Genomic DNA, 12258 nt, shown 5'->3' on the forward strand with positions numbered 1-12258 from the left:
GAACACTACCATGCAAACATATGCCTGTCTTTAGTTCAAAAAGGGGCCTGAAAATCAGTTAGCGCAAGAGCTCTTGGCTATTTCTCTATCCACCTAAGTGTGTTTCCCATACCTCCGATCTTGGCGTTGAAAGCAATTCCGACTGTGCAGTGCGAGTTGTTTGCTGCGGCTGCCACTTCTCCAGCACAGCGGGTCCCATGTCTGCAGGGAGAACACACACACTTTCTAAGGTAAGACACTCCATTCTCACAAACTCAACACAGCACTGCCACCACCCAGACTTCAAAGTAGTGAAGAATGTATCAAGCTGTGGGTGTTTCTGGAGCTTCCTACCCAAGTAGCACTAAGTCTGTCCACAGCAAACATTTAGCACTTCATTACATTCTGCTTTGGATAATGTTCTTGGTGTGTTTATTTTTGATATCTTGCTTTCCCAACTAGAAAATCTCCTTGAAGGCTAAAAAGGAATTGTATGTTTCTTTGTATTCTCCAAGCTTCCACTCTCTAATATGGTAACCACCAGCCATATGTGGCTCTTGGGTACTTGAAATGTGGCTAGTATGACCTTATCTCCATTTTAATTTTAATTAAATTAAAAAACTAGTACTCAATTCAATTATTTAAAAACTTAAGTTAATTTTTATGATGTGGAGAAAAGGGAACCCTCATACACTGCTGGTGGGAATGCAAACTGGTAGAGTCACTATGGAAAACAGTATGGAGATCCCTCAAAAGATTAAAATTGGAAATACCATACGAATCAGCTATTCCACTTCTGGGTATTTATTCAAAGAACATGAAAACACTAATTCAAAAAGATATATGCACTCTCATGTTCATTGTAGCACTATTCACAATAGCCACGACTTGGAAGTGCCCATCAATGGATGAACGGATAAAGTAGGTGTAGTATATGTATATACAGTGGAATACTACTCAGCCACAAAAAAGACATTTGAGACAACATGGATGGACCTTGAGGGTATTATGCTAAGTGAAGTAAGTCAGACAGAGAAAGACAAATACTGTATGATTTCACTCATATGTGAAAGATAAACAAACATACAGATAAGGAGAATGGATTGGTGGTTACCACAGGGGAAGAGGGCAGAGGAGGACACAAGGGGTAAAGGAGCACATATGCATGATGATAGATAAAAACTGGACTGTTGGTGGTGAATGGGACACAGTCTATACAGAAGCTGAAATATAATAATATATACCTGAAATCTGCACAATGTTATAAACCAATATGATCTCAATAAAATAATTTTTAAAAAAATGTAAGAATGTGGGTATAGGAGAACCTACTTCTTCAACTGTAAACATAAATACAAGTCAAGTATCTCCAATGAAAATCTACCATCTAAAATGGGATGTGCTTGGGGCCCCAGCCTGGTGGCACAGTGGTTAAGTTCGTGCACTCCGCTTTGGTGGCCCGAGGTTCACAGGTGTGGATCCTAGGCACAGACCCACACATCACTCAGCAAGCCATGCTGTGGCAGCGTCCCATATACAAAATGGAGAAAGACTGGCACAGACGTTAGCTCAGGGACAATCTTTCTTAAACAAAAAACCCAAAACAAAAAAAAATAATAAAATAAAATGGGATGTACTGTAAATACACACTGGATTTCAAAGATTTGATATGATAAAAACAAGAAGGTGAATATCCCATTAATAATTGTTTTATATCAATTACATATTGAAATATTTTATTTAGTAAAAATTATCAAAATTTATTTCACCCGTATGTTTTCACCTTTTCTACAGCTTTTTAAAAATGTGGCTACTAGAAAAGTAAACAATTTTTTCTGAAAGATATCCCCCCTATTTCTCACCACAATAACTTGGTTCCTTGTACAGAAAAATCTTCTAGCTGAACGGACTTCTAAGATAATCTTATCCAAGGATGGCAAAGAAATTTCACGCGCAAAGCACAATCTGTTTAGAAATGGTGGCCCATGACAGTGTGCTGAGAAGGCTGAGCCCAGAGGAAGACAACCAGGACTAATGACTAATGTCTGCCCTGGATGCAGAAGAAGGATGTGACACCATCAGGGGGCATTTGTCATTGCTACTCAAATCCAATGCTCACCCCCATTCCCTCATTTTTAGAAATGAGGGCACTTAAGGAGGCCCTGAGACATAAAGGGACAGCTGAAAGCGGCCAAACAGTGACTAAAACTCAGGCCCTTCAAATTCCATTTTTTTAAAGTGCTTTTTATTTTACAGCACAGGTGCCCCAGACCACACTTGTCAGGGGACATGACTACAGTTTGTGCAACTATAAACAAGTTGCTGCTTACAACTCATAGATACACGCACGCATTTACACAAAAGAGATACATCCTGCTTTTTCCACTTAGTAAAGTCATGCCTATCTTTCTATATAAACATTAATCTATGTATCATTTAAATGGTATTATTCTACATAATCTTTGAAATGGCAAATATATATATTCTGTAAGCACACACACACACACACACCATAGCATCTTTAACAAATCCTCTATTCCTGTAAATTTACACAGTTTTTCACTAATATTAATAAGGCTACGAAGAAGAATCTGGAGTATATAATTGTATACCTTGGGGCCAATTCCTAGAAGTAGAATTACTGGATCAAAGAGTACAGAATATATGGTCAAATTGTTAACAGCAGACGAAAGTAATAAAACCAATCCTAAAAACTGCAAGATTAATAAACATTACCATAAAACATCAAATGTTTGTGCATGACAAAAAAGGAAAGACCATAAGCTTGAATGACAATATGAAGAACAGAGAAAATATTTGGACAAACCCCTGTGTACATAAATTCCTACGTATGAGTTTTTCCATCTTTTTCATCCTTGCCAATCTGACATGAGAAAAATGTTATCTTCTTGTTGGTTCTCTGTTTTATCCCCTCTGATGACATTTGATGTTATGCATCTTCTCAAATATTTATTAGCTATTTCTATTTCTTGCTTTGCGAATAACCTTTTCATGCCTTTTGTTCAAATTTCTCACTGCCTTTCCATCATATCTGTTGTGTATACATTTCCAAAGTTGTTATTTGGAACATAACGATCTTGTTTATGGCAATTTTAGGTTGTTATACACAATATTTAATTTTGATGTACTCATAATTATCTGACCTTTCTGATATTTGGTTGTGCCACATTAATCATCAGAAAAATGATCGAGTGTTAAAAGAAAAAATATTTCTTTTGTAAGCCCCAAACTAATTTTCCCCTGAATCTAGCAATTATTTACTATGACCCTTCATTAGGCTCTATTGCATATGAATTCAGGGTGTAAGTTATTTTTATTCAAATGTCAAACTCCCTTTATGAGTCTGTTGTTCTTGTATTTCGTTGTATCTATTATTAATTAATGCAAGTGCTACTGGATCATAAGATCTCTGTTTTTAATTCTGCTTTGGTCTGTTCTTTGGTCCATGGGTTATTTAGGAATATGATTTAAAATTTTCAAATATATATAGGTATTTAGTTATGTTTTTGCTATCAGTCAATAACTTGATTACTTTGTGATAAAAAAAGATAATTTTTATGAACCAATTGTTTGAATTTTGTGAGACCCACACAATGATCAAGTATGTGATCAATTTTTATAAATGTTCCATGTGCTTCAAAGGATGTATATTCTCCAGTTGTTCTTCATAAGTCCATTACGTTACGCTTGTTCATTATATTGTGGACTTAATGTTCTTTGCAGTTCTATTGATTTTTATTTTATTTAGAATGGAATTATTAAATCTTTCCAGTGAAACAAACCATTTATGAATACGTAGTAACACTCTATGATTCTTGCAGTCAAAGAAAAAATTAAAGATATCTGGTTAATATTTAAATTGTATACCTTTTTGCTCCTTTTACTTTTAAACCTTCTGTGTTCATATTAGGTATATCTCGTAAATGGAATGTCTTTTTGAAGCTAGGCTAACTATCTTTGTCTTTAATTCGAGTCCATTTACAGAGACTGTATCTATTGATATATTCATGTTCATTTCTGTATTTTTTTTCCCCTGTACTAGTTTGGATGTTATACATTATATTATTTAGTGGTTATCTTAAGTATTTGATCATGGATACCTAACATCACAAAGTCTAAAGTTATTAATATTTTTCAGCTTTTCTCAAACAAAACAGAAAGTCTGTTTGAGAAACAGACTTGTTTGTTTCTCAAACAAAACTCTGATTATCTACTTCTTGACACATAGGAGCTCCCAATGATTATAGTTACACATTGGATTTTTCTTAACTCTAGAAATTACCCATTAATGTTACTACTTTAAACACTCAGTGTTTGTTTAGATTTACAAATACATTCTTTGCTCTGTTTCTTTTTGTAGTTCATGCTTCCTTCTGGGATTACTGATTTTTTTTTTTTTTAAGATTTTATTTTTTTCCTTTTTCTCCCCAAAGCCCCCAGGTACGTAGTTGTATATTCTTAGTTGTGGGTCCTTCTTGTTGTGGCATGTGGGACACCGCCTCAGCGTGACTTGATAAGCGGTACCATGTCAGCGCCCAGGATTGGAACTGACAAAACACTGGGCCGCCTGCAGCGGAGCGCGTGGACTTAACCACTCGGCCACCGGGCCAGCCCCGCTGATTTCTTTCTGAAGAACATTCTGTAAACATACCCTTTAGAGAGTCTTTTGGTAGCCTCAGAAAATGACTTTGTTTTACTGCTGTTCTTGAAAAATAATTTCATTGGATATAGAATTCTAGATCACAGCCCTTCAATGATGCCATTCCGCTGTCTTCCAGCTTCCACTGCTTCTGGTGAGAAATCAGCGATCTGGGAATTTAGTTTTCTCTGGATGATTTTCAGATCTCTTTGTATTTTCTATTCTGCAGGTTCATTAAAATGTTGTATGCATGGATTTTTAAAAATTCTTTCTTGGAATTCCAAAACCTGTAGTTGAATGTTTAAATCTACACAAGTCTCACTAGTACCTTTGAAAACTGCCTTTCAGAATCCCAATTAAGCATACATCAGACCTCTTCACACTATCTTGTTCTTTAATCTCACCATCACACTTCCCATATCTTCTCTCTGGGCTGCAGTCAGTGTAACTTGCTCAGTTCTATATTTCAATTATCTTATCTTCAGCCAGGACTAATCTCCTGTTTAATCCATTCACTGCATTACTCATTCCAATTATTACATGTTTTATTTTTTGAAGTTCTTTTTCAAATCCACCTGGTTAATTTGGACAGTCTTTTTTTCTTAAAAATACTTTTCAGGGCAAGCGCAGTAGTGTAATGGTGAAGTTCACACGTTTCACTTCAGTGGCTCAGGGTTCAGATCCCAGGTACAGATACCACTCATCCAGCCATGCTGAGGCAGTGTCCCACATACAACATAGAGAAGACTGGCAAAGATGTTAGCTCAGGGACAATCTTCCTCAACCAAAAAGAAGAAGATTGGCAACAGATGTTAGCTCAGGGCCAATCTTCCTCACCAAAGAAAAACCTTTTGGGTATTCATTTCTTGATACATATAAATGATATCTAGTTAATTCTAAAATATGTGAATCAAATTCTGCTATTTATTTTGCTGCTGGCTTGTTTTCATGGTGATGTTTTCCTTATGTAGTAGGTGAACTGTCTATTTAGAAAGTCATGTTGTTTAGGCTTTTATCTTTATGAATTCTTTGAGGCTGGAAAGCTTGTTGTTCTAAAGACTCGAATTTGCTTCTACCACATAATCTGGGGCTACACCAATCAGGATCTGTTCAACCAAACCTAAAATTTGGGCCATACAAGTAATATGAATTACAGGTGCAAATCCCATGAGTGCAGTAAGTCTTACAGGTAGTTACTTCTTTATCCTCTTATCCTGTCCATTACCCAGATAGAGAAAGTCTAATATGTCTTCTGTCTCTCTGTGTAGGTTTTGTTTTTCTATAGTAAGTATATTTAAAATGGTCCCTCAGGGGCTCTGTTTTATGCAGAAGTCTTTTCTCACCCCACTGGACCAAGGCCTTGGCTCCTGCCACCCCCGGGCTTTTGAAAATCAAGCTCCAGGCTGGCTGGGATTGGCTGCTCACCCTGGAAAATTCCTCACGTCCACCTATTGCCCTCTAGTTTAAAGCTCTGAACTTTCTCAGAGAAATACTTCTGGCGTCCCATTAGCTCAACCACACAGTAAAAAGTTCTGTAGTATTTTCCCAGGAGTTTTAGATGTACTGTGGCAGGAGAGATTTAACTGAATATCTATCCTACCATATTATTAAAAAATGGAAGAACTAACTTGGTTCTGTATTCCTAAAAAGCAATAAAGTCCTGCACATATTATATGCATCATTAATGCATACTGAATGCTGCTAAGTGAAGAACAGAGTGACTATTTCCTTATAAAAACATTTCCTGTAAAGATTTCTGTACGCTGCTCTACATCATGATGTATGAAGCATTCTGGGGAGACAGAGATGTGATACTCAACCGCTGACTCATATATTTTAAATATCAGTTAAATAATATATTGCAGCGTACTGTAATTGAGGGTCCAAATTGCTAGCTCAACCTACATTTAAACAGCCCACTCCCTTCAGATGACAATGATCATTATTCCAAGTAAAGTACCAGTCATCTTTTTTATTTTTATATCTTAGTTGGCCTCAGTGTTTTGACATGGATTTAAAATAGATCATTGAACAATGGATATTATCATGACCTGTTCAAGCATGTGAACAAGATTCAGTTTCTTCCTTCTCCCAAAGAACAAGGGTGGTCAGCAGTAAGTATATTCAAGATGTCAGCTAAATATAAAAGCCACAAAACAGATGTATCTGTTTCAGATGTATTTTTCTCCAGAGACAACAGAGTATTTTCAGCATAAGAAATTTTAGTAGACTTTAGTCCAGAAAACAACATACTCACTATATTATGCTCTGACACATGTGCACCTAAATATGAACTTTACTAGCCAATTCCAACATAAGACCCCTTGGAAAATTAGCACCTATTTAGCTTTCTTGCAATGTTCACAATATTACTAAGACATACATTTTCTGAGACTTCCAGAAGATATCCCAATTATGTAAATTATAAGGATACATATAGACCAATGACTCTAAAATCAAGAGAATGTAGACAAACCAGGAATTAAAAATGCATCACTTCTCTGATTCTCTTAAGGATACTGTCTTTGCTGCCAGGGCCCTAGTAAGTGTAAAATATGTTACTACATAATTTTTACTTGAATAAACTATTTTGGCTCTTAAAGAGCATCTTGATTTAAAAATCATGCCAGTCTTTGTCTACTGCTTTTTCTTACTTGGGGGAAAAAAACACGAAGTTTCCTCATCTGCTACATTACCTAGTCCCAACAATACACCATTGTAATTAAAGGTCCTAAGAAGTTTTACCTGGGCTATCTGATTGGAAAGATGGAAAATCAGAATACAGCGTGCCTGTAATTCATTTCTATAATATTGTGAACACACACAAGTTAGGCGAAGTGAGTCTAGAATACAAATTCACGGAGTCCATTATATCTTGCCAGCTAGTAAAATACTGCCTTCACTCCTTCTTTTGCTTTCTCCCAGTCCTCTAGTCACACTGCTTTGTGAACTTTTTTCTTTCATATGAGTTAGCAGGGATGGAAATATTAACTTATTTGAGCTTTACTGCAGATCTGAAGACAAGATGCATGTAAGCTCAGCAATGAGTTCAAGACGTCAGAACCCACGCAGAACCTTCCTTCGTAGTCTCACTGCATTGCTAAATCTAAATTACACCTGTATGAAATCAAGTAATGGTAAGTTGGAGAAAAACTACTTTCTATTTCATTTCTTTCTTGGAATAAACATCCGAAGCTGTTCATGGATTCTTATCTACCCCCTCACTGTTTCCATTCCCTTTTGACGTCCAGGGTGCCCATTTTCCTGGAAAATTTTGAGTTTGCTTAAATCTGAGTGAAAACTATCCATTTAAGCCCATTTCAAAAGCCCCCTTAGAAAGGGAGAGGAGAGCAAGACATCGTGATGTGCTGGGTGTGCTCTCCAACATATCACGTAGAACTGAGGTTTCTGACTGCTCATGTTTTCCCTGGTAACATTACCACTTCATGTTTTTATCACATTCTCTGCCTCTCAACATATTTTAACCTCATCTGAATCTCACTTCAACCTGAGAAATAAGCAAAACAGATATTACTGCTTCTATTGTACAAATGAGAAAATTCAGTCAGATGGTGACTGGAAGGTATAAAATGCAGCAGGGCAAAGTCCAGATCTGGGCCTCCCGTGTCCTTACAGAATGCCTTTCACTATCCTAGCAAAACCCCCAGGGCCCACCTAAGTCTTTGCATGACTGCCAAGATTTCATGACTTCTTTGCCTGCTACCCTACCTAATTTGTGAGGTAGAGGCAATTTTATTCCTTCATTACTATTGATGACAGGATATTTGACAGTGTATTTTATAGGATCTCCATGATAAATTATTCAACTTGAGTTAGAAGGAGGAAATGCTGGGAATCTTAAAAATGAAAACTTAAGAAGAATGGAAAATAGCTGAAAATGGATTATTACTCTGTCTTCAGTGAAAAGCTTACTGAAGCTCAAGAAACATATGAGGGAAAAAAAGGTCAATTAAAATTTTTGAAAAGCAAAAAAGAAATCACACAGTCGATTTTTTGGTGATTAGTTTTTGTGAGACAATTAAGACAGTTTCTGAAGTGACTGAAGTCCCCAAGGCTTCGATAATATTAATTTTTTATTATACTAGGAAGAAATTCAGGAAAACTCATTCAAAATAACTGCTATGTACTGACTGTTTGTGTCTCCTCCACCCCTCTAATTCATATGTTGGAAAACTAATCCCAATGTGAGGGTATGTGGAGACGGGCCTTGGGGAGGTAATTAGGTCATGAGGCTGGAGCCCTCATGATGGGATTAGTGCCCTTATGAGAAGACACATGACAGAGCTTGCTTCCTGCCCACCTTTCCCTCTCTGCTATGTGAGGATAAGAGGAAGAAGGCAGCCATCTACAAGCCAGGAACAGAGCCCTCACCAAAAACCAAATCTGCCGGTACCTTGATCTTGGACTTTCGAGCCTCCAGAACTGTGAAAAATAAATGTCTATTGTTTAAGCCCCCCCACTCTATGGTATTCTGTTATAGCAGAATGAACTGACTAAGACAATAAGAAATAAGTAGATACATATAAGATTATATTCAGAGACCCTTTGATAGACTAATATTGAAAGAATCTTAAGCATATACTTTAAACTATGACAGTTTTTATACTTAGCCATAGACACTATCAATTCTCCTTTTGGCCTTCAGGAAAGGATATACAATATTTAAAGAAATTAATAAAAGTTAGCATTTGTCAACTGCTCCTACAACTACTGTTGTAGGTAAAGAAAGAAAATGAAAAATATATTTTACAGTGCTTAGTAGTAACAGGTCACTACTAAGAATTAGCATCAGACATAACACATATAAATAACTAGTAAGTATTAAAAAAAGCAGAAGAATATTCATTTTGGAGGGTTAAAAGTGTTGTTAGTCTGATACACACAAATACACACGAATGCACATAGAAACTGGTGAAATTTGAATAAGGTTTATGGATTGTATTAATGTTAATTTCCTGGTTTTGATATTTTATTGTAATTACATAAGTTGTTACCATTGGGAGAATCTAGGGGAAGGGTATGGGGGACCTCTACTATTTTTGCAACTTTCTGTGAGTTTATAATTATTTTTTTTAAAAAAGTTTAAAAAAATCATCATTGGTCTGAAGACTCTGTACTGTTATTTATAATATTGGTCATAATTCAAGAAGGATATTTCAGTCAGAACACAAAATAGTGACAATAGAATAAAACTCAAGTGATCATTACACTGCTTTAAAAGTGTTTCCTTGGGGCCAGCCCGGTGGTACAGCAGTTAGTTCACACGTTCTGCTTTGGCAGCCCGGTTTCACTGGTTTGGATCCACTGGTTAGGATCCCGAATGTGGATTTATGCATCACTTGGCAAGCCATGCTGTGGCAGGCATCCCACATATAGAGTAGAGGAAGATGGGCAGAGGTGTTAGCTCAGGGCCAGTTTTCCTCAGCAAAAAGAGGAAGATTGGAAGCAGATGTTAGTCAGGGCTAATCTTCCTCAAAAAAAAAAGTGTTTTCTTACCTCCCCCATTTTCCCTCTTCCTATCCTTCCCAGCCTAGACCTTGACATCTCTTCTTTTTCCCTCCTTCTTCCATTCACCCTAGCCTAGGAAAATAGTTGATTCATTGTTAACTGAATTCATTGTTAACCATGCTAGCCCATGTCTAAGAGAATGAACAAATAGCTTGGTTTATCAGAAAACCCAGTTCTTGGGAGATGTTGCTTAAGAGGACAAACTTGCAGCTAGTAGATAAATAAGTTCTGGAGACCTAATGTACAATATAGTGAGTATAGTCAACAATCCTGTATTATAAACTTCAAAGTCGCTAAGAGGCTAGATCTTAATTGTTCTCACCACAAAAAGGAAATGATAATTATGTGACATGATATAGGTGTTGGCTAATGCTGTGGCGGTAATCATACTGCAATATACAAATGTCTCAAACCAACAGGGTGTACACCTTAAACTTACACTATGTTATATGTCAATTACATTTCCACTTTTAAAAAAACACAAAGAAAACCTAGCTCTTTCCTTCTGTTGCTTTCTCAAATATAATGGTGCATGGAATGGAGAAGCACAGTAAAACCCAAAACAGGCACTTACGTGTGTATGCATATAGTCCTGATCAAGATAGTAACCACCTGTTTATCAACCTAACTCTCTTCCTGCCTGTAACTTAGCGATCAACAACGTCAGGGCAGTATGGTACAAGAGATCCCTGTTGATGAAATATACTAATCACGATGACGGAACGAGGCCCTTTTTTTTGGCTCCCTGGTTAATACTCTAAATTTACCCCGTCATGCTTTTTGACTCCTCTTTTAGCTTTTAATGATTAGTTTTCCATGTGTTACTGGAGCTTGTTTCTATGAATTCAGATTGCTCACACCTGTCTACATACCCCTAGTGATTCCACGATACTATTCATCCCCCATCGAGTCTAGTAACAGCTCACAACTCTGCTCCTTAAGCTTCCTAACCTCTATTAGAGGGTTCTGTTTTGTCTTTGAAACTTAGATCTATTAGTTTTTACTCCATGTACTTAGGGCTTTGGGAACAGCCTAATCTCATTTCTACCACAAATAGAGGACTGAGAAATTGTCTCCCTTACCCCTTGACTATGAATAGACAGAAATTAGTCATTCTTGCTGATCCATTTTAGGTCTGTTCTTAGTGAGCTGGGAGTCAAGTGTTTTTTCTTAAAAGTTCCTAAAAGTGAATCTGGAGGATCCAAATCTTGCCTGGAATTGGAGGGTATACCATGATGCCCAACTTTTCCATTGGACATCTGTCTGCTTTACTGGGATAAGTACTACCTACAATTCCAGAAAATAGAAATATAACACTTTGTTTAAGTAAGCTGAGCTCTGTCGGAAATGCTGTTATTTTCTTGAAAATAATAAGTACCTCACAACATATATTTTAGTTAACAATATTAGTCCTTTCTTCCCTTCCTCCTTCCATCCCTCCCTTTTTCCTTTCTCAAGTCCAGATAATCCACATCCTATGTCCTAAGCATCTTCTAAGTCCTAAGCAACTTCTAAAGTTGAATAATCCGAGGCCGTGTGCTCACAATCTTGGTGGGGAAGATTCTGAGTAAAGGAGTAAGAAAACCTTGTTTCCTTATCTATGGAAAAATTACATTGGTTTAACTTTCTAGCTCTGTTCTCCTTGATATCTGATAAAGGCAGGATGTTAGGTACCAAGCAACACTGCTTACACTAAAAATGAACTCTGGTTGGTGAGTTACATGACCTGGGAGGTCTGTGGCCAGGACTATAAGTACATGATGAAAAGTATTGGCTTTGGGCTTCTGAGATTAGACACTGAGAATTGGGTGTGCCCTTTCTTGTGTGGCCCTGGAAGCTATATTATAGGTTATTGTGAGAAATTTTATTCCTAAAAGCATGAGGCATCTAAGGCAAAGTGACTCTCACATTCACCCATGTGGCTCTTGCTTACATAGCTGAGGTGTCACTTGGGTGGCAGTCATGGGACAAGGAAAAAGCAGAAAACAGTCCTGGGACTCGTGAGCACTCTTGCTGAAGAAATGCAGCTGATATTGCCCTACTGGTAAATTATTTTTCCAACCTTCTAATTCCCACTTGTGGCCTACTGA

At 37.0% G+C, this 12258-nt stretch overlaps 1 protein-coding gene across 5 annotated transcripts in view; it reads right to left on the reverse strand.

The window, feature by feature from the left end:
* PCSK5 (proprotein convertase subtilisin/kexin type 5) overlaps positions 1-12258 on the reverse strand; it is a 436446-nt gene that overhangs the window by 282211 nt on the left and 141977 nt on the right. For all 5 annotated transcript variants that reach the window (XR_011431390.1, XM_005604948.4, XM_014735411.3 and 2 more), the window contains exon 6: positions 113-201. Coding sequence is in view for 4 of the 5 variants with exons in the window: in XM_005604948.4 (XP_005605005.1) it covers positions 113-201 (89 nt within the window). In the remaining variant the exon portion in view is untranslated. The remainder of the gene's footprint in view (positions 1-112; positions 202-12258) is intronic.

Source organism: Equus caballus, chromosome 23 (genome assembly GCF_041296265.1).
Source record: "Equus caballus isolate H_3958 breed thoroughbred chromosome 23, TB-T2T, whole genome shotgun sequence".
Taxonomy (NCBI): domain Eukaryota; kingdom Metazoa; phylum Chordata; class Mammalia; order Perissodactyla; family Equidae; genus Equus; species Equus caballus.